At 41.6% G+C, this 18,634-nt stretch overlaps 1 protein-coding gene across 1 annotated transcript in view; it reads left to right on the forward strand.

Annotated features, from left to right (window-relative positions):
* The first annotated feature begins 8,139 nt into the window (after positions 1-8,139).
* The window catches only part of LOC139573025 (cyclic AMP-responsive element-binding protein 5-like), an 80,757-nt gene continuing 70,262 nt past the window's right edge, over positions 8,140-18,634 (forward strand). The window contains exons 1-3 of the mRNA XM_071395999.1: positions 8,140-8,246; positions 16,212-16,293; positions 17,816-17,909. Of these exons, the coding sequence (XP_071252100.1) occupies positions 16,240-16,293; positions 17,816-17,909 (148 nt within the window). The 5' untranslated portion in view covers positions 8,140-8,246; positions 16,212-16,239. The remainder of the gene's footprint in view (positions 8,247-16,211; positions 16,294-17,815; positions 17,910-18,634) is intronic.

Raw genomic sequence — 18,634 nt, forward strand, 5'->3', positions numbered from 1 at the left:
CAAACATCTAGCTAATTTTAGCTAGCTACTGTCGCTAATGTCAGCTATGCTGGCTGACGTTAGCTAACGTTACTCGAAAAAGAAATGTTGCTGTCGGAGACTGGCCACATTTACAAGAAAACGAAATATATTGCCCTAATATATTAAGCTAATTAATATCTAGCTAATTGTGAATTATTTGCTTACGTTAGCTAATAGCACTGTACCCGGAGGTGAAGAAGACAGCCAACGGTTTTTGAGTTCAAATTCAACGGCTGAGCTTAACCGCAGGCACGGGCAGATCTCTTTTTAAACGAGCGCGTGGAAGGTGACGATTTCGTCACTGTCCAAACCTAAAACACAAACGACTTCTAAACTTTATTCCATCCTAAACGACATTTTTAAATATCTAAAATATCTATATTTTTGTGAGCGTGTGAGAAATGTAGCTATCAAACGGATACATTTGAAGAAATAGAAAGTTGCATTATACCAGTAATTTATATGTATTTTATGGAAACATTGTAGACTAAGTTAGCCAATTAATTCAAGCAATTATTTTATACTTTGGCCACAGTAAATAACTACAAACCTGATCCAAAATAAATGACAGCATATGTTCAGTTGTTTTATTTGTTTGTCATTGCATTTTCTTCCTCTTGAATATACAAACGTTAAGAACATCTGCTCTTTCCATCACAGACGGACCAGGTGTGATGTTATTTGTTAAATGCACTCCAATCAGTGTAGATGAAGGAGAGGAGACAGGTTAAATAAGGATTTTTATGCCTTGAGACAATTCAGAGGTTGAATGGGCAAGACAAAAAATGTAAGTGCCTTCCTTTGAACGGGGTATGGTGGTAGGTGTCAGCCGCACCGGTTTGTGGCAAGAACTGTAATGCTGCTGGGTTTTTCACGCTCAACAGTTTCCTGTGTGAATCAAGAATATTCCACCACCCAAAGGACATCCAGCCAACTTGACACAGCTGTTTGAAACATTGGAGTCAACATGGGCCAATATCCCTGTGGAACGCTTTGGACACCTTGTAGAGTCCATACCCCGACGAATTAAGGATGTTCTGAGATGTTTGGTATACTCAGTGTGTCTTTAATTACATCATAATATCTCTCCTGGCTAATGAACACAATATCCCATTTCTGTTTTATTTTTTGTGTCAAAACCACATTATGGTCATCATCAATGTATGAAACACATGATTAAAAGTGTCTTTATGTGCTTATTTGCTGACATCAAAGTGCCTCCCTCCAAGTCCCTTGAGCATGTGAAAATGATGATGATGACCAAAGATGGTCTGTTCCATAGAATTTGGAATTAGAACAATTTACTAGGATCTGTAGGTAAAACTGTCCAGTAGACAAATGTGTAGTGGCTGTGTGTGATCGTTGCTATGAGAACCGTTTTGATGAGTACCAATGCTTTTTTGAAGAAATGTTTGAAGCGTGGTAAATTTTACACTAATGTATCTGTTTGCTTTGATTATCACTGTTTGTTTATTCAAACAAAAATACTATTTATTGCTTAGAAAGTTATGCCACTGCAGTAATGTATTTTTGTTTGCAGTTTGTGTTTGGACCCCCATGTTGAAGTATTGAACCTGGCCTCTATTGAGGTTAGTCTTTTAGTTATCTATTCATATTTCTAAAATATTGTTGTTAATGTTTACATGTAGTGGCTAACTTTCTCTTTCTTTCATGCTATAGTTTTGTTTTTCACTGTGTGTATACGTGTGTGTTTGACAGACATCTAAGAGAGATTCAAATGTTTCATTCACGTCTTTCTTGTACAGTTCTTGGTAATGACCACAGGGTGGGAGTGTGTGACAGAAAACTAAAATAACTAAAAAAAGATACATTGGGCCCCTACCTAGCGAAAGCTTCCTACAGGACTGACTAAATACAAGTAGGATTATTATGAAACTGACATCCTCTACATAAGGCGTGATCAGCAGTTATTGTTTTCATATTTATTGTTTTCAGAAAGGAAATACATTTTTGTCAACAAAAAGTTATACAGACACAGTGCAGAACTTTGACCATGAGTGCACACCAGCAATCCACAGGGAAAAAGTGACATCTGTAGTCTACCTCAAATTGCAGGCCTGAGGCCCTGTCACATCTGATGGGTTCTCTCTCACGTCAGTTCAAACATGAAAAATAAACAAACCATGCTGTACCTTCCCCTCCTCCACCCTTCCATCCAGAACCGTACGTAGGAGGTGAGGAAGGACTGTGGTCTGTCATAGAAAACTATCACCAAAAAGGCAGGAGATCGGCAACAGTAGTGCTCTCTCATGGAAGCCTTGTGTTCCACATAGGAAAGAAGAGGGTTAATTAAGTAAGTAAAACTCTTCCCTCCATTCCTACCTAAGCTACAGTACTTCTCCTTCTCTCCTTACTTTTTCCTTTCACGTTCTTTGGCACATGACTTGACCCTGGTTGTGTGCCCGGTGGTGGTGTAATGGACTGGGTCCTCCTCACCGGCCCAGCCCAGGCAGCATCAGAACCGGGAGCATCACGCTTGCTGCTGGTAAACCTGTTTTTTCCAGGGGTGCATCCCAAATGACACCCTATTCCCTATATGGGGTTCTGGTCAAAAGTAGTGCACTATATAGGGAAGGGGCCTGGTCAAAAGTAGCGCACTATATAGGGAATAGGGTGTCATTTGGGACACAACCCAGGGCTGCTGGGCTGAGTAGTGTGGGATCTTTACAGTGAAAGCATCATGGCATAATGACATCACAGTCTCATCACAGTTACCCTGTACTGTTTGAGAGAGAGAGTCAAGGGCTTTCATATGAAATGCTGCCACTGTTGCCTCTCCAGTCTCCACGGCTATTTATCCATGGTCATTCTTGATGGGTAAAGCTGCTACTAATCAGACATCATTCACTACTGCGCAATTCATTACAGCTCATAAAAGCGGATGAGGTCATAGCTGTTATGTGTGATTTTCTGCATCAGAGATTTAGTGAAGACGTTGAACCTCTGGCAAACCAACCTACACACTAGTTCTATACTATGTGGTATTGTGGGGTAGACAGACTACTGTAAGTATTTGATTGGGAATCAGAACTTCCACAGATATCCTTATGGATGTATCTACTGAATCCCTCTCCCATGGTTCTGGTCCTTAACTGCTCTATGACTGTTGAAATCATGTTTATTTTGTTTTCAATCTTTATTTATTCAGGAAGTCCCATTGAGGTGAGAAGACTTATTTTACAAGGCTGACCTGGCCTGTTCATGCAAAACCATATATCTTGGCTAGACAGAGAAGCTTCTGATGTCACAAAGCCCCTCAAAATAAGCATTAGGAGGAAAGTATCAGACACACAGATTTAGCAGAGCAGAAGGCCTCCTGGGAACCCAGTATTTGTTTAAATTCCAAATCCATACGTTGTGTTTATTTATCAAGTGTAATCTGGCGTAGTTATCAGTGCTGGAAGGGCAGCTCAGAGTTTACACACCAAGTTCAAATATTGCATTTTCAACGCAGCGAGCAATTGCAATATGTCCTCACATGAAATTGAATCTCTTGAAAGAGCAAGCGAAAACAAACAGTCGGTTACTTGCTAATGACATCATTATGTGCGTACCTGGATATCATTACTCTACACATTAAGGTTGTATGATTCTGTACAAGCCTCAACTTTTCATCAACAAACAAAACATTGCTGTTATATCCTAAATCTTCAATGTCTTCGTAATACTGTATATTATAAACATGACATTCTCATATCATAACCGTCCATTGTCGGGACATAAAAACGAATGAATTCCCTCGCTTTGTACCTTTGCAGCGCACCAAGACATTAGTCAACATCAATGTAGCTACAGATGATGCATTAAATATAATACGTAGGCCTATGTAGTATTACAGTAACAGGTAAATGCCTGGCTCTGCCTAAGACAGACATTGTCTCCGTCCCAAATGGCCCCCTTTCTCTATGTCGTGTACTACATTTGACCTGGGCTCTGGTCAAAAGTAGTGCACTTTAAAGGGAATATGGTGCCATTGGGACGTAGCCTTTGCTATATTGAGGGACTGTACAGAGGAAAGGGTATGTAGTGCATTACAGTATTACATAAAGCCAATGTTTCCAGCCCTGCAGGCACAAACCAGCCATCATTTCCCAAGGTATGGTAAGAGGTAAACACCCTGACACTGTAACATTCCATCAACAAGATCAAACAGAGAAGCCATCCACAGCCCTTCCCAGGTATTAAACAGTACAGTACACCACTGTCTTCATAGGGGCGTGCACTAAGAAACCTTTCCAAGGTGATCCCATTCAAAAGCACTGTGGAAAGCAAAGCACGTATTCAGGAGGAGGAGGAGGAGGACGAAGGATAAAACCACGTCCTGTACAATATAGATCGAATCTCCTTTAGTGGAGGTCAACGACCCCTCACTGTATGCCTCTTTTACCGTTAATAGTCCCGTTCTCCGGGGATATGATGTTTGGATTGTTCTGGAAATATATAGGCAATAAAGGACAAAGGGGTGTCATAAACGTTGATTAAAGCTCTTCTTAAAAGAGCCAGGCGGGAGAGTTTCCTGAGTTATGGAGGCGTTTCAGTCGCCGTTATTGTTTCTGTGACAGAGACCTCTTAATGCTGCTGCCTGTGTCTGGCTGAGCCATCCTGGACGACACGGTGCAGCGGTAAACATCTCTCTCTCTTTGAGGAGAGGAGACAGTCATTAATCCCCAGGCTGGGACAGAGGAGAGGAGGAGAGGGGAGGAGGAAAGACATCACACCCAGCCAGCCCAGCCAACAACCCAGCCGAGTCCCCCAGCTCCCCAGCCCAGCCAACAACCCAGCCCAGTCTCCCAGCTCCCCAGCCCAGCCTCCCAGCTCCCCAGCCCAGTCTCCCAGCTCCCCAGCCCAGTCTCCCAGCTCCCCAGAAGAGGCCTCCCAGCCCCCAGCCCAGACCCCCAGCCTAGCAGTCCAGCCCAGCATCCCAGCCCCCCATCCTCCCAGCCCAGCCCCCCAGCCCAGCCTACAAGCCGCCACCAGCAGGTCACAATAATCTCCAACCTGCGTGATTTTTCACCATCCAGATGTCTGTTTTATTTTTTTGGTACATTTTAACTGAGGCTTAAATTTCAATGATCCTGGTGGTGATAGTAGTGGTGGTTACATTGTTTAATGGCCTTTCTATTAAATTACATTATGATTATAATAACTCTTGATACACTGTTAGGGAGGGCTGTCTGTAGACTATTTTTTAAAGACAATATTGCATGTCATCACATTTCATGTCTCTTTAGGCCTATGTCACATTCTAAAGAAAAATGCTAAGTGGAATTCAGAGGATGAAGGGATGATATGTAGGATGGCTGCAAACAGTTGCATGAATAAGATTCAAGATCATGAAGTGATTTAGCTATCCTCCTGGCTCCTACATTAACAGCTGAAATAAATAATACCAGAGTAGAGGAAACATAACACTGCTCTGTCTGGAAACATGACCGTATCTAAGACAGTGACAGAATTAGGGAGAAGGGATGATCATTGTACAAGTGACAGGCAATTCATTTGTCCATATCCATCACTAAGCACCTCTCTTGTCTGTCATCCATTTAATGTGTGCATAAACCACCAGCTGACATAAACATGGAGAAGTGCCATAGATAGAAAGAGTTTGTATGAGTTCTACAGACAGATGGTTGTTTAGTTTGATGGTAGAACCAGGATGATGTTCTACAGACAGATGGTTGTTTAGTTTGATGGTAGAACCAGGATGATGTTCTACAGACAGATGGTTGTTTAGTTTGATGGTAGAACCAGGATGATGTTCTACAGACAGATGGTTGTTTAGTTTGTTTAGTTTGATGGTAGAACCAGGATGATGTTCTACAGACAGATGGTTGTTTAGTTTGTTTAGTTTGATGGTAGAACCAGGATGATGTTCTACAGACAGATGGTTGTTTAGTTTGATGGTAGAACCAGGATGATGTTCTACAGACAGATGGTTGTTTAGTTTGATGGTAGAACCAGGATGATGTTCTACAGACAGATGGTTGTTTAGTTTGTTTAGTTTGATGGTAGAACCAGGATGATGTTCTACAGACAGGTGGTTGTTTAGTTTGATGGTAGAACCAGGATGATGTTCTACAGACAGATGGTTGTTTAGTTTGATGGTAGAACCAGGATGATGTTCTACAGACAGATGGTTGTTTAGTTTGATGGTAGAACCAGGATGATGTTCTACAGACAGATGGTTGTTTAGTTTGTTTAGTTTGATGGTAGAACCAGGATGATGTTCTACAGACAGATGGTTGTTTAGTTTGTTTAGTTTGATGGTAGAACCAGGATGATGTTCGACAGACAGATGGTTGTTTAGTTTGATGGTAGAACCAGGATGATGTTCTACAGACAGATGGCTGTTTAGTTTGATGGTAGAACCAGGATGATGTTCTACAGACAGATGGTTGTTTAGTTTGTTTAGTTTGATGGTAGAACCAGGATGATGTTCTACAGACAGATGGTTGTTTAGTTTGATGGTAGAACCAGGATGATGTTCCTCAGATAGATGGTTGTTTAGTTTGATGGTAGAACCAGGATGATGTTCTACAGACAGATGGTTGTTTAGTTTGATGGTAGAACCAGGATGATGTTCTACAGACAGATGGTTGTTTAGTTTGATGGTAGAACCAGGATGATGTTCTGCAGACAGATGGTTGTTTAGTTTGATGGTAGAACCAGGATGATGTTCCTCAGACAGGTGGTTGTTTAGTTTGATGGTAGAACCAGGATGATGTTCTACAGACAGATGGTTGTTTAGTTTGATGGTAGAACCAGGATGATGTTCTACAGACAGATGGTTGTTTAGTTTGATGGTAGAACCAGGATGATGTTCTACAGACAGATGGTTGTTTAGTTTGATGGTAGAACCAGGATGATGTTCTGCAGACAGGTTGTTGTTTAGTTTGATGGTAGAACCAGGATGATGTTCTACAGACAGATGGTTGTTTAGTTTGATGGTAGAACCAGGATGATGTTCTACAGACAGGTGGTTGTTTAGTTTGATGGTAGAACCAGGATGATGTTCTACAGACAGGTGGTTGTTTAGTTTGATGGTAGAACCAGGATGATGTTCTACAGACAGGTGGTTGTTTAGTTTGATGGTAGAACCAGGATGATGTTCTACAGACAGATGGTTGTTTAGTTTGATGGTAGAACCAGGATGATGTTCTACAGACAGATGGCTGTTTAGTTTGATGGTAGAACCAGGATGATGTTCCTCAGACAGATGGTTGTTTAGTTTGTTTAGTTTGATGGTAGAACCAGGATGATGTTCCTCAGACAGATGGTTGTTTAGTTTGTTTAGTTTGATGGTAGAACCAGGATGATGTTTTGTCTGTCCTTGATTTCCCTGCATCACATTACCTCTAGCCTACCTAGCATTACTTCTGGAAAAATATCTCACTTGTTCTTTGTCTGTGTAACAGCATCTCTTAAATCCAACACTTAGAGGTCGATATAATGCCTCCAATTATTTATTTACTCAAGGCAGCAGCATGATTATTCATTATTAAGAGGTAGAGGATGGAGAGAGGAGAACATTCTCTCAGTTCAATTCAATTCAAGTGCTTTATTGGCATGGGAAACATATGTTAACATTGCCAAAGCAAGTGAAATAGATAATAAACAAAGGTGAAATAAACTCTCTGTCTATCTTTCTTCCTCTCTCTTCTATCTTTCTTTCTCTTTCTCTCTCTCTCTCTCCAAGACAAGGTCCAAGTCTGCTATTCAAGGCTAACTTTCTTGTGTTTGTGAACTTGGGTAATTGGAGATGAATCAAATTGCTATCGGTCTACTATACTACTGTATATTAAATCATTAAATATCAATTTCAAATGTAAACTTTATTTACCATGTTAAAAGCAGCCACTATTCTGGCTGATCAGGTTTTTTTTGCTAACGAGACGTGAATACCCATTTGTATAACGTAGCCTTTAAATAAGTATTGGTGCAAGTTGATAGTGGTGTACCCTCTCAGTTTTGTGCCATACGTACCTTATGTCCAGCAGTGTCCCGTACGTGCATTTGCAAACTCTGCCTTGCTCGCCCCAACAGCCCGCCTCCAAGCGGACCACGATGATTTAGAAGTTCAGGAATCCCACGTGACGTCACCGAGGGGTGATGTAATGCTTCTCTAAATAGAACGTATTGTAATCTTTTCTCAGTCCAACGTGGTTCCTTCTGAGAGTCTGCTGCGTATTTTCTACACTTGTTTGGTAAGTTAAAATAATTGCTTTCCACTACAGTAAATTATAAACATGCAATTATGGATTGTTCATTTCGTTTTGTACAGCTGCATTGTTATTTATTTTCACTTCGGTTGATGTGACAAGAGAATCGCATCAACAGAATGCTGCAGCGCTCTACAGATTTCTTTGAATATTATTTTCTGTTGTCTCGTGCATATTGTATTATGTGCAGAAATGTGTTTAAGTCCGTTATTTATTCGTATAGGGCAGGCTTGCCATCTCGGTGCAATATTTAGAAGTCTCAGGACGCGCGTGGACTGACTGTTGAATGTTGTTGAAGTTGAGCACAGAGATGTCAAGTGCTGCTCTCTGCTCGCGAGCTGTCAGAGCCGTAGCTACTAGCTACCATAGTAATTCACCCCACAAACTGGATGTGTGAGTAGGTTAGCTATGTGTAGTATCCAGCGATGTGTCAGTGCAGGGTAGCCTATGGCGCGCAATTACTAAAGATAATATTTGGAGGAATTAATTGGCAATGGTTATCAACAGCAAATACTGTCAGAGCGTGGGCTATACGTGTCGACTTATAAAAAAAAATCTAGAGCTTTACAAAGTAATATTTTTTAATGATTCTGAAGTTTGCAGTATTTTGCAACATTGTCCCCCTGTCCCATCGATGGATGGATGCAGCCCACTTCTGGACGTTGTCCTGTGTGTCAAACTGGGCTGCGGGACGGGACGCGGACGCGGTTTACAAACGTCAGGTCCTCGACAACGGTAAAAGTAGCTAAAGAGGAGCTGTCATTCCATCCACAATACCAATACGTGTTTATGATACTGTGGTAGCCTATAATACTGTTCATTTTGAAGAGTAATCTAACTGAAACATTACGTCATTCTGCAGGCCAGCAGTCGCTATTTGATTAACCGCCGCCGAGCAATTGAAGGTTTCAGAGGAGTTTTGCTGACTGGGCACACTTTACGTTAAGTGCCTGCGGTATAAAAATATGTTTTAATCTTATGATTAGATTGTCATTGAGTTTAAATGATGGCGAACCATTCTCTGTTTGTCAGTTTCCATTTTTTATTATTATTGTAGCCTATAACGATCAAACAATCTCTCTCTAAGATTACCTGGGTGCCTCTCTTCTGCAATTACTATTCACTATCGATGACGATGATGACAATGTTAATAACTATTATTATAGAGTTTGTGGTTTACCTAAATATGATTAATGTGCAACATTATAATATCTGATGAATCCATCTTCATAAATAAAATAAAAACTCGTATTAAATAGCCTAAATTAAATAGAACATGACCCAAATTATTTGAGGCACTTAACTTAAAATCAAAAAGAATCGTTAGAAGACTAGTAGAAGCGAGGGAAAGAGAGTGTACTGGAATTTAGGCCTACTGAATATAACTGTTCTGACTGATGGAGGTACGACTGGAAAAAAAGTTCATTGTTATTGACAGAATAATTATTTCGTAGCAAATGTCCTTGTGTTTGAAGCCCGATACTGGGTATTTAATAAAATACTGCTAACACTAGACGGAGAGTAGACTGAAGTATACTTCTTAAAAATGTGTTTATTTCTAATTGAATTATTATATATGAAGATATTCATCAAATCTGTCCCCATAGATCAGCTACCATGATCAACACATTGGTATAAAATAATGAACACAGTAACACAGAGTGAAACATTTACTTAAAAGTCTAAGTTAACTAATTAAGTTAACTTAATCAAAGTAGTTAAGTGAATACAACAGGTATACACCACTATATGTGTGCTTTTGGCCAGCTGTAAATTCAACCACTTTCCAGTTTTGAGTCTATTTAACTAGGTATAGATTAAGATGTGATGTTATTATAATCCTCGTGGTTTTACATATTATACTTTGGGTTAGTTAGGGTCCTGTGTGGCTCTGTTGGTAGAGCGTAGCGCTTGCAACACCATGGTTGTGGGTTCAATTCCCACAGGGGACAGGTAGGGGGAAAAAGTGCATAAATGTATCAAGTTGCGCTGGAAAAGAGCATCTGCTAAATTACAATAATGTTTGTATTTTAATGAGATAGCCTACTTCTATAAAACAAACTCTAATAACATGATTATATAGAGGGTGATTCGTACAATTTGCCGTGAGCGACACCGTCCACACAATCATAGTCCCCTCTATAAATAAAGGCCTATCTGACTCCAGGTATTGTGGTAGTGTAGAAAGGCCCTGTGGTTGAGTGTGTATTACGCCGGGCCCCTCCTCAGCTCAGCGTTAGTTAACACCTTGTTGTCCTCTATGTGGATGTGAGTGTGTTGACTGGTGAAGCCCTGGGGTGGAGGTGTCACTAGGCTTGTTGGAAGTTTACACACACACACACACACACACACACACACACACACACACACACACACACACACACACACACACACACACACACACACACACACACACACACACACACACACACACACACACACACACACACACACACACACAGTTTAGACACCGAGGTGGTGATTGACAGTGATTGAGGGTTGCCTCTCAGGGGCCCCTCTGTGCTGTGTGTACAGCATACTATAGGGCCTATATGAGGAGTTCACAGCACATACAGCATTGTTTGAGCAAGCCGTGTTCCTCGCCTCAGGGATCGCTGTGATTCCACCATGAACCTGCACTGTTGAAGGCCCCCCTCCCCTCTCCCCTCACACACGTCGAACACACACACTGAACACACACACACACACCGAACATACACACACACGCCGAACACACACACATGCCGAACACACACACACACACACACACACCCCATACTGTTTGAATTGTAATATGTGCCCTACCTGAAGAGTTCGTTCCCTGGTCCCTGTTGAAATCGTACTCCGCTCACTAATCCTTCCCCTCTCTCACATCGGGACCCAGTTAATGTAAAGTGTAACCAAATTTCCTCTGCTAAACTAAAACATCTATATCAAATAAAAGCCAAGTGCCCCATTGAAGGGAAAAGGCGTTGTGCTCTGGCGATTTAGAGGCGAGAGCAGCAATTGGGACAACTCACTGGGGCTTACATGGAGCCCTTGTTTCAGTGTTTTATGCGTATTATGGTTTTAATTTCCTTTTCAACGTGTTGAGTTGATGTATTTCTGAAGGAAAAGCCCCAAACCAATCATATTTCCTATTCTGGTAATGACTCGGGAATAAAGTATAGGCCTAATGTGTGGAAATGGAATAGAAAATGTTTCTCTTTGAATGTTAGTCTTGTGGTTTTCTAATTGACATTTTGAGAGAAGGTTTTGGAACGTGAGCCAAATCACATTGTCAAACACTTGATGGACTAGTTTAAGTTGTTGATAATACCGTGAGAAGAGTTCTACTTAGTGAACAAAGCTTGATGAATTGAAAGTATCCAGGTTAGAGAATGGATCCTGCTGTTCAGACCAATCTTTATTATATTATATCTGGGCTACCAGTATTATACCTACAGTATGTGGAGAGTCTACTACCAGTATTATACCTACAGTATGTGGAGAGTCTACTATCAGTATTATACCTACAGTATGTGGAGAGTCTACTACCAGTATTATACCTACAGTATGTGGAGAGTCTACTACCAGTATTATACCTACAGTATGTGGAGAGTCTACTACCAGTATTATACCTACAGTATGTGGAGAGTCTACTACCAGTATTATACCTACAGTATGTGGAGAGTCTACTACCAGTATTATACCTACAGTATGTGGAGAGTCTACTACCAGTATTATACATACAGTATGTGGAGAGTCTACTACCACTATTATACCTACAGTATGTGGAGAGTCTACTACCAGTATTATACCTACAGTATGTGGAGAGTCTACTACCAGTATTATACCTACAGTATGTGGAGAGTCTACTACCAGTATTATACCTACAGTATGTGGAGAGTCTACTACCACTATTATACCTACAGTATGTGGAGAGTCTACTACCACTATTATACGTACAGTATGTGGAGAGTCTACTACCAGTATTATACATACAGTATGTGGAGAGTCTACTACCACTATTATACCTACAGTATGTGGAGAGTCTACTACCAGTATTATACCTACAGTATGTGGAGAGTCTACTACCAGTATTATACCTACAGTATGTGGAGAGTCTACTACCAGTATTATACCTACAGTATGTGGAGAGTCTACTACCAGTATTATACCTACAGTATGTGGAGAGTCTACTACCAGTATTATACCTACAGTATGTGGAGAGTCTACTACCAGTATTATACCTACAGTATGTGGAGAGTCTACTACCAGTATTATACCTACAGTATGTGGAGAGTCTACTACCAGTATTATACCTACAGTATGTGGAGAGTCTACTACCAGTATTATACCTACAGTATGTGGAGAGCCTACTACCAGTATTATACCTACAGTATGTGGAGAGCCTGCTTCTTTGTCTTGGAGTGGCCAAGGCTCACTAAGTGTACAATTAGATAATAATCGATCGATAAGGTTGTTGCTGTTGCTCTGAAACGTGTTTTTTTAGGTAGTAAAGTGATTATTTTCAGCGATTGGTGAAAATATCAGTCATGTTGCTCATGCATGTTCAGAGATGATGGAGCATGTTTATCTTTGAGACTTTGTTATGAATAGAAACAGAACAGGTGAAGGACGAGAGAGAGAGTGAGGTAGAGAGAAAGAGAGAGTGACGGGGAGACAGAGAGAGAAGAATGGGGGGGAGAGAGAGCGAGAGAGGTAGAGAGGTAGAGAGAGAGAGAGAGAGAGAGAGAGAGAGAGAGAGAGAGAGAAGAGAGAGAGAGAGAGAGAGAGAGAGAGAGAGAGAGAGAGAAGAATGGGGGGGAGAGAGAGTGAGAGAGGTAGAGAGAGAGAGATGGGGAGAGAGAGAGAGAAGAATGGGGGGAGAGAGAGCGAGAGAGGTAGAGAGAGAGAGATGGGGAGAGAGAGAGAGAAGAATGGGGGGGAGAGAGAGCGAGAGAGGTAGAGAGAGAGCGAGAGAGGTAGAGAGAGAGAGAGAGAAGAATGGGGAGGAGAGAGAGCGAGAGAGGTAGAGAGAGAGCGAGAGAGGTAGAGAGAGAGAGAGAGAAGAATGGGGGGGAGAGAGAGAGAGAGAGAAGAATGGGGGGGAGAGAGAGCGAGAGAGGTAGAGATAGAGCGAGAGAGGTAGAGAGAGAGAGAAGAATGAGGGGGAGAGAGAGCGAGAGAGGTAGAGAGAGAGGGAGAGAGAGAGAGAGAGAGAAGAATGGGGGGAGAGAGAGCGAGAGAGGTAGAGAGAGAGAGAGAGAGAAGAATGGGGGGGAGAGAGAGAGGGAGAGAGAGAGAGAGAGAAGAATGGGGGGGAGAGAGCGAGAGAGGTAGAGAGAGAGAGAAGAATGGGGGGAGAGAGAACGAGAGAGGTAGAGAGAGAGAGTGAGGTAGAGAGAAAGAGAGAGTGACGGGGAGAGAGAGAGAGAAGAAAGGGGGGGAGAGAGAGCGAGAGAGGTAGAGAGAGAGAGACGGGGAGAGAGAGAGAGAACAATGGGGGGGGAGAGCGAGAGAGGTAGAGAGAGAGAGAGAGAGAGAGAGAAGAATGGGGGGGAGAGAGAGCGAGAGAGGTAGAGAGAGAGAGAGAGAGAGAGAGGGGGGAAGGAGAGAAGGAGAAAAACGTGATGAGGGAGAAAGAGAGAGAAGCACGGGAGACAGAGAGAGAAGGACGAGGAGAGAGAAGGATAGAAAGAGAGAGAGGGAGAGGAGAGCGAGAGGGAGAAAGAGAGGAGGGAGAGATAGAGACCCAGACCTCCTTACCCTCTGACAGAGGGACCCTGTCCAGACCTTTCCCAGCAGGCTTTGCCACAGATGTAGCCTGTAAGAAAAAAGGCTCTGGTTAACTTTACACGCCATTTGAATGTTTTGACTTTGTTAGAGGAAATAGTCTGTACAGGTCAAAAAAAGCACACATGTTAATCATGTATGAAGGTATTCAGGCTAAACAAGTCATGTGTGGCCTTAGCTCAAATGTTTAGTTGATTCAAATAAAGAGACACAAAACATTTTTTTTGTGGGATTCAATCAGATCACACATGGTGGAAAATGCGGCTTTTAAAGGCCATTTCCAATTGAGCCGATATATACAGCATTTACTGTGTACATTTGAAGAGTAATTTGTGTTAGGCTTTATCGTATGAGTGCTTCTCCGTGGATTCATTTGGTTTTAACATGTCCCACCCATTTTCATCCAAAGAACAAGGGCGCCTGCTCACTAATCAATGACAAAACATGATTTCTAGCTAAAATAAAAATGTAAAAGAGTCTTTAACATTTTATCCCTCTCACAGGCTAAACACCAGGCAGTTAAGCTGTTAGGCTCTAGTCTCCCAGAGGGCTGAATGGTCAGGCAAGGTTCTGAGGGTGGAGGTGTTGGTTATAAGACAGTAGAGGTTAGACTGTTATAAGACTAAGTGAGACGTAGAACCTCTAGTCTGAATAAAACATGAAGTCCCTGGGGTCATGTCATTCCTGGAAATAGTCATTCCTGGAAATAGTCATTCCTGGAAATAGTCATTCCTGGAAATAGTCATTCGTGGAAATAGTCATTCCTGGAAATTGTCATTCCTGGAAATAGTCATTCCTGGAAATAGTCATTCCTGGAAATAGTCATTCCTGGAAATAGTCATTCCTGGAAATTGTCATTCCTGGAAATAGTCATTCCTGGAAATAGTCATTCCTGGAAATTGTCATTCCTGGAAATTGTCATTCCTGGAAATAGTCATTCTGCTCCTACTATTATATGTTTTGTAGAATCTAGTCTAATCTGCTCCTACTATTATATGTGTTGTAGAATCCAGTCTAATCTGCTCCTACTATTATATGTGTTGTAGAATCCAGTCTAATCTGCTCCTACTATTATATGTGTTGTAGAATCTAGTCTAATCTGCTCCTACTATTATATGTGTTGTAGAATCCAGTCTAATCTGCTCCTACTATTATATGTGTTGTAGAATCTAGTCTAATCTGCTCCTACTATTATATGTGTTGTAGAATCTAGTCTAATCTGCTCCTACTATTATATGTGTTGTAGAATCTAGTCTAATCTGCTCCTACTATTATATGTCGCGGTCTACATATAATAGTGCAGCGGTCTAAGGCACTGCATCTCTGTGCTAGAGGCATCACTACAGACCCTGGTTCAATTCCTGGCTGTGATTGGGAGTCCCATAGGGTGGTGCACAATTGGCCCAGCGTTGTCTGGGTTAGGGTTTGGCTGGGATAGGCCGTCATTGTAAATAAGAATATGTTCTTAACTGTTAAAAAAAAAAAGTTCAATATGTATTGTAATCTCTAATCCGATCCTACTATTATATGTGTTGTAAACTCTAGTCTAATCTGTAAAGTTTTCTGCATCGTAATGGCATCCTACTTGTTTTCTTTCTCAGAAATAGAACTCCCACTACCACCCAGCCTACATTCCAAATTGCACCCTATTCCCTATATAGTACACTACTTTTGACTAGAGCCCAGGGCCCTATAGGGAATAGGGTGCCATTCGAGACTGAACACCCGGTCATAGAGACCAGGCCGGGCCCTGCCTTGAAGCTGCAACAGCTCTTTTCACACAGAGCGTCCTGTCACTCTGTGTGAAGTAATGAACACCTGACTATAGGCTACTGCCAGGAGGGAATGGAATACTATATTTTGTATGTTTACGACTGAAAATAACTATGAAGCCTGCTATTTTTAGACACAACATCAATAAATAGAGTCATCTAGAACGACTCAATGAAAGAAAGAGATGTCTATGTCTTGATGTGAGCTGGGAGCTAAACTCTCCTTGTTCTTCTTTCTCTCTTTCTCTCTCTCTTTCTTTCTTTCTCTTTCTCTTTCTCTTTCTCTCTCTCTCTCTCTCTCTTTCTCTCTCTCTCTCTCTCTCTCTCTCTCTCTCTCTCTCTCTCTCTCTCTCTCTCTCTCTCTCTCTCTCTCTCTCTCTCTCTCTCTTATTGTTTGTAGTCTTATGAGGAGTTGGTGAGAGAGAGTGATGAACTCTGAGCAGGAAAGGCCGTTTATGTGCAGTGCCCCTGGCTGTTCTCAGGTGAGTGTGTCGACACACGTCTGTGTATGTGTGTTTGTGAGGGCGCGTGTGTGAGTGTGTGCACACTTATCTGCAGTGGTGGAAAAAGTACTCAATTGTCATACTTGAATAAAAGTAAAGGTACCTTAATAGAAAAGGACTCAAGTAAAAGTGAAATTCACCCAGTAAAATACAACTTGAGTAAAAGTCTAAAAGTATTTGGTTTTAAATATACTTACGTAAGTATCAAAAGTAAAAGGAGTTGCTAAAATATACTTAAGTATGAAAAGTACAAGTATAAACCATTTCAAATTCTTTATATTAAGCAAACCAGATTGCACATGGATAGACAGGGGCACGCTCCAACACTCAACACATAATTTACAAACAAAGCATTTGTGTTTAGTGAGTCCACCAGATCAGAGGCAGTAGGATGACCAGGAATGTTCTCTTGATAAGTGTGTGAATTGGATCATTTTCCTGTCAAAATGTAACGAGTACTTTTGGGTGTCAGGCTAAATGTTTGGAGTAGAAAGTACATTATTTTCTTTATGAATGTAGTGTAGTAAAAGTAAAAGTTCGCAAAAATATAAATAGTAGAGTAAAGTACAGATATCCCCCAAAACGACTTAAGTAGTACTTTAAAGTATTTTTACTTAGGTATTTTACACCACTGCTTATGTGTGTGTGTTTTTTGTGTGTGTGTGTTTTGTGTGTGTGTGTGTGCTCGTGCATGTTTGTGTGTGAGCGCCTGTAACATGAAGAAGAGGTTGGAGAGGGGGCCTGAAGAGCACAGTGCTGCCTCGCACATCAGGAGAAACAGAATAGCACACACTTCCAATGAAACTCCAGCTGTAAATAAAGGAGCTTTTTCCTGCAGATGTGAAAAACACCACAGAATAATGGTTAATAAGTCTATGCCACGTCTGTCACCCTTTTGTTAGGGTTCACAGTAGGGGTGAAGTATGAAGATCAAATATGTATTGTCCTATTTTATATTGATGTAAGGCTTTGGGCCTCCCGAGTGGCGCAGCGGTCTAAGGCACTGTATCAAAGTGCTAGAGGCGTCACTACAGACCTAGAAGATATAGATTATAGAGAAGTCATTCTGGACTTAATAAATTCCTTTTCATACTGTATGTTCAGTGTTAACCTCTCAGCTATTTTGTCCACATGCAGGGACATGAAGATGATAGACTACTACATGTTTTCTTACTCAGTGATCATAGACAACCACAAGATTCACAGGAATGTGTTCCTGGAGTGCAGTATCCCTTTAACTGTCTCTGCATGCCTTTTGAACCTGGAATTAACACTAGTGAATATCATCCAGAATATCACTGCATATCACTGGACTCCAGGCGTGAGACTGTGTGTGTAGACAACTGAGTGGTTGTGTTCTTTATCAACGAGGACCACATTGGAACAACGGTATTTTTTATTTTCAAATAACTATATTTGTTGTTTCATGTGTTGTCCTCTTCTTTTTTAACAGTACCATTTTCTTTACCCCAAAATAAATCGAATCATTCTGTCTCAACAGCGATTCCCCACAGAGGACCACCTGATGATTCACCGGCACAAGCATGAGATGACTCTGAAGTTTCCCTCCATAAAGATTGACAGCATGTTATCAGGTGACAAACGGCTTCAGACATCCTATGCTGTAACTTCACTCTCTAGGCTTGCATCCCAACTGGTGTCCTATTCCCTATGTAGTGCACTACATTTGACCAGGGCCCATAATAGGATGCCATTTGGGACACATCCTCTAGTCTAATAGTGTAACATGTACGCTGGGAGTCGGGAAGCAAATACAGGGAGTGAAAAGGTAATAATAAATAGAACATAGAATCACTGACGCCTGAGGAAGAACCAAGGGGGGAGGGACCGATATAGGGGAGGTAATCAGGAAGGTGATGGAGTCCAGGTGAGTCTCATGAGGCGCAGGTGCGAGTAACGATGGTGGCAGGTGTGCGTAATGATGAGACAAGTGGCACGTGGAGCGCCGGAGAGGGGGAGCGGGAGTAAACTTGACAAATAGTCTGGTCCCATCGTGGTGTTCTGGAATAGATGAGTATTGTAGTTCTCCCTCAGGAAGTAGCAACTCTCCGCGCCAGGCAGATAGTCAGTCAGGTTACAAACAAACAGTACTGTGTAGTCTACATCAGGGTTGGGGTTGATTCCGGTTTTTGGATTCAGTCAATTCATTGAAATTCACTTAATGAATGACTGAATTGACAACTGAATTCAGGCCAACTGTGCTGTGTGTTGTGTTGAGGAGAGTTTGTGGTTCACTACTGTACTGTACCTCGACTCTGTTGTGACTCTCCTCATTTCCCTACGGTGAAAGCCTCGTTGT

Source organism: Salvelinus alpinus, chromosome 4, assembly GCF_045679555.1.
Source record: "Salvelinus alpinus chromosome 4, SLU_Salpinus.1, whole genome shotgun sequence".
Taxonomy (NCBI): domain Eukaryota; kingdom Metazoa; phylum Chordata; class Actinopteri; order Salmoniformes; family Salmonidae; genus Salvelinus; species Salvelinus alpinus.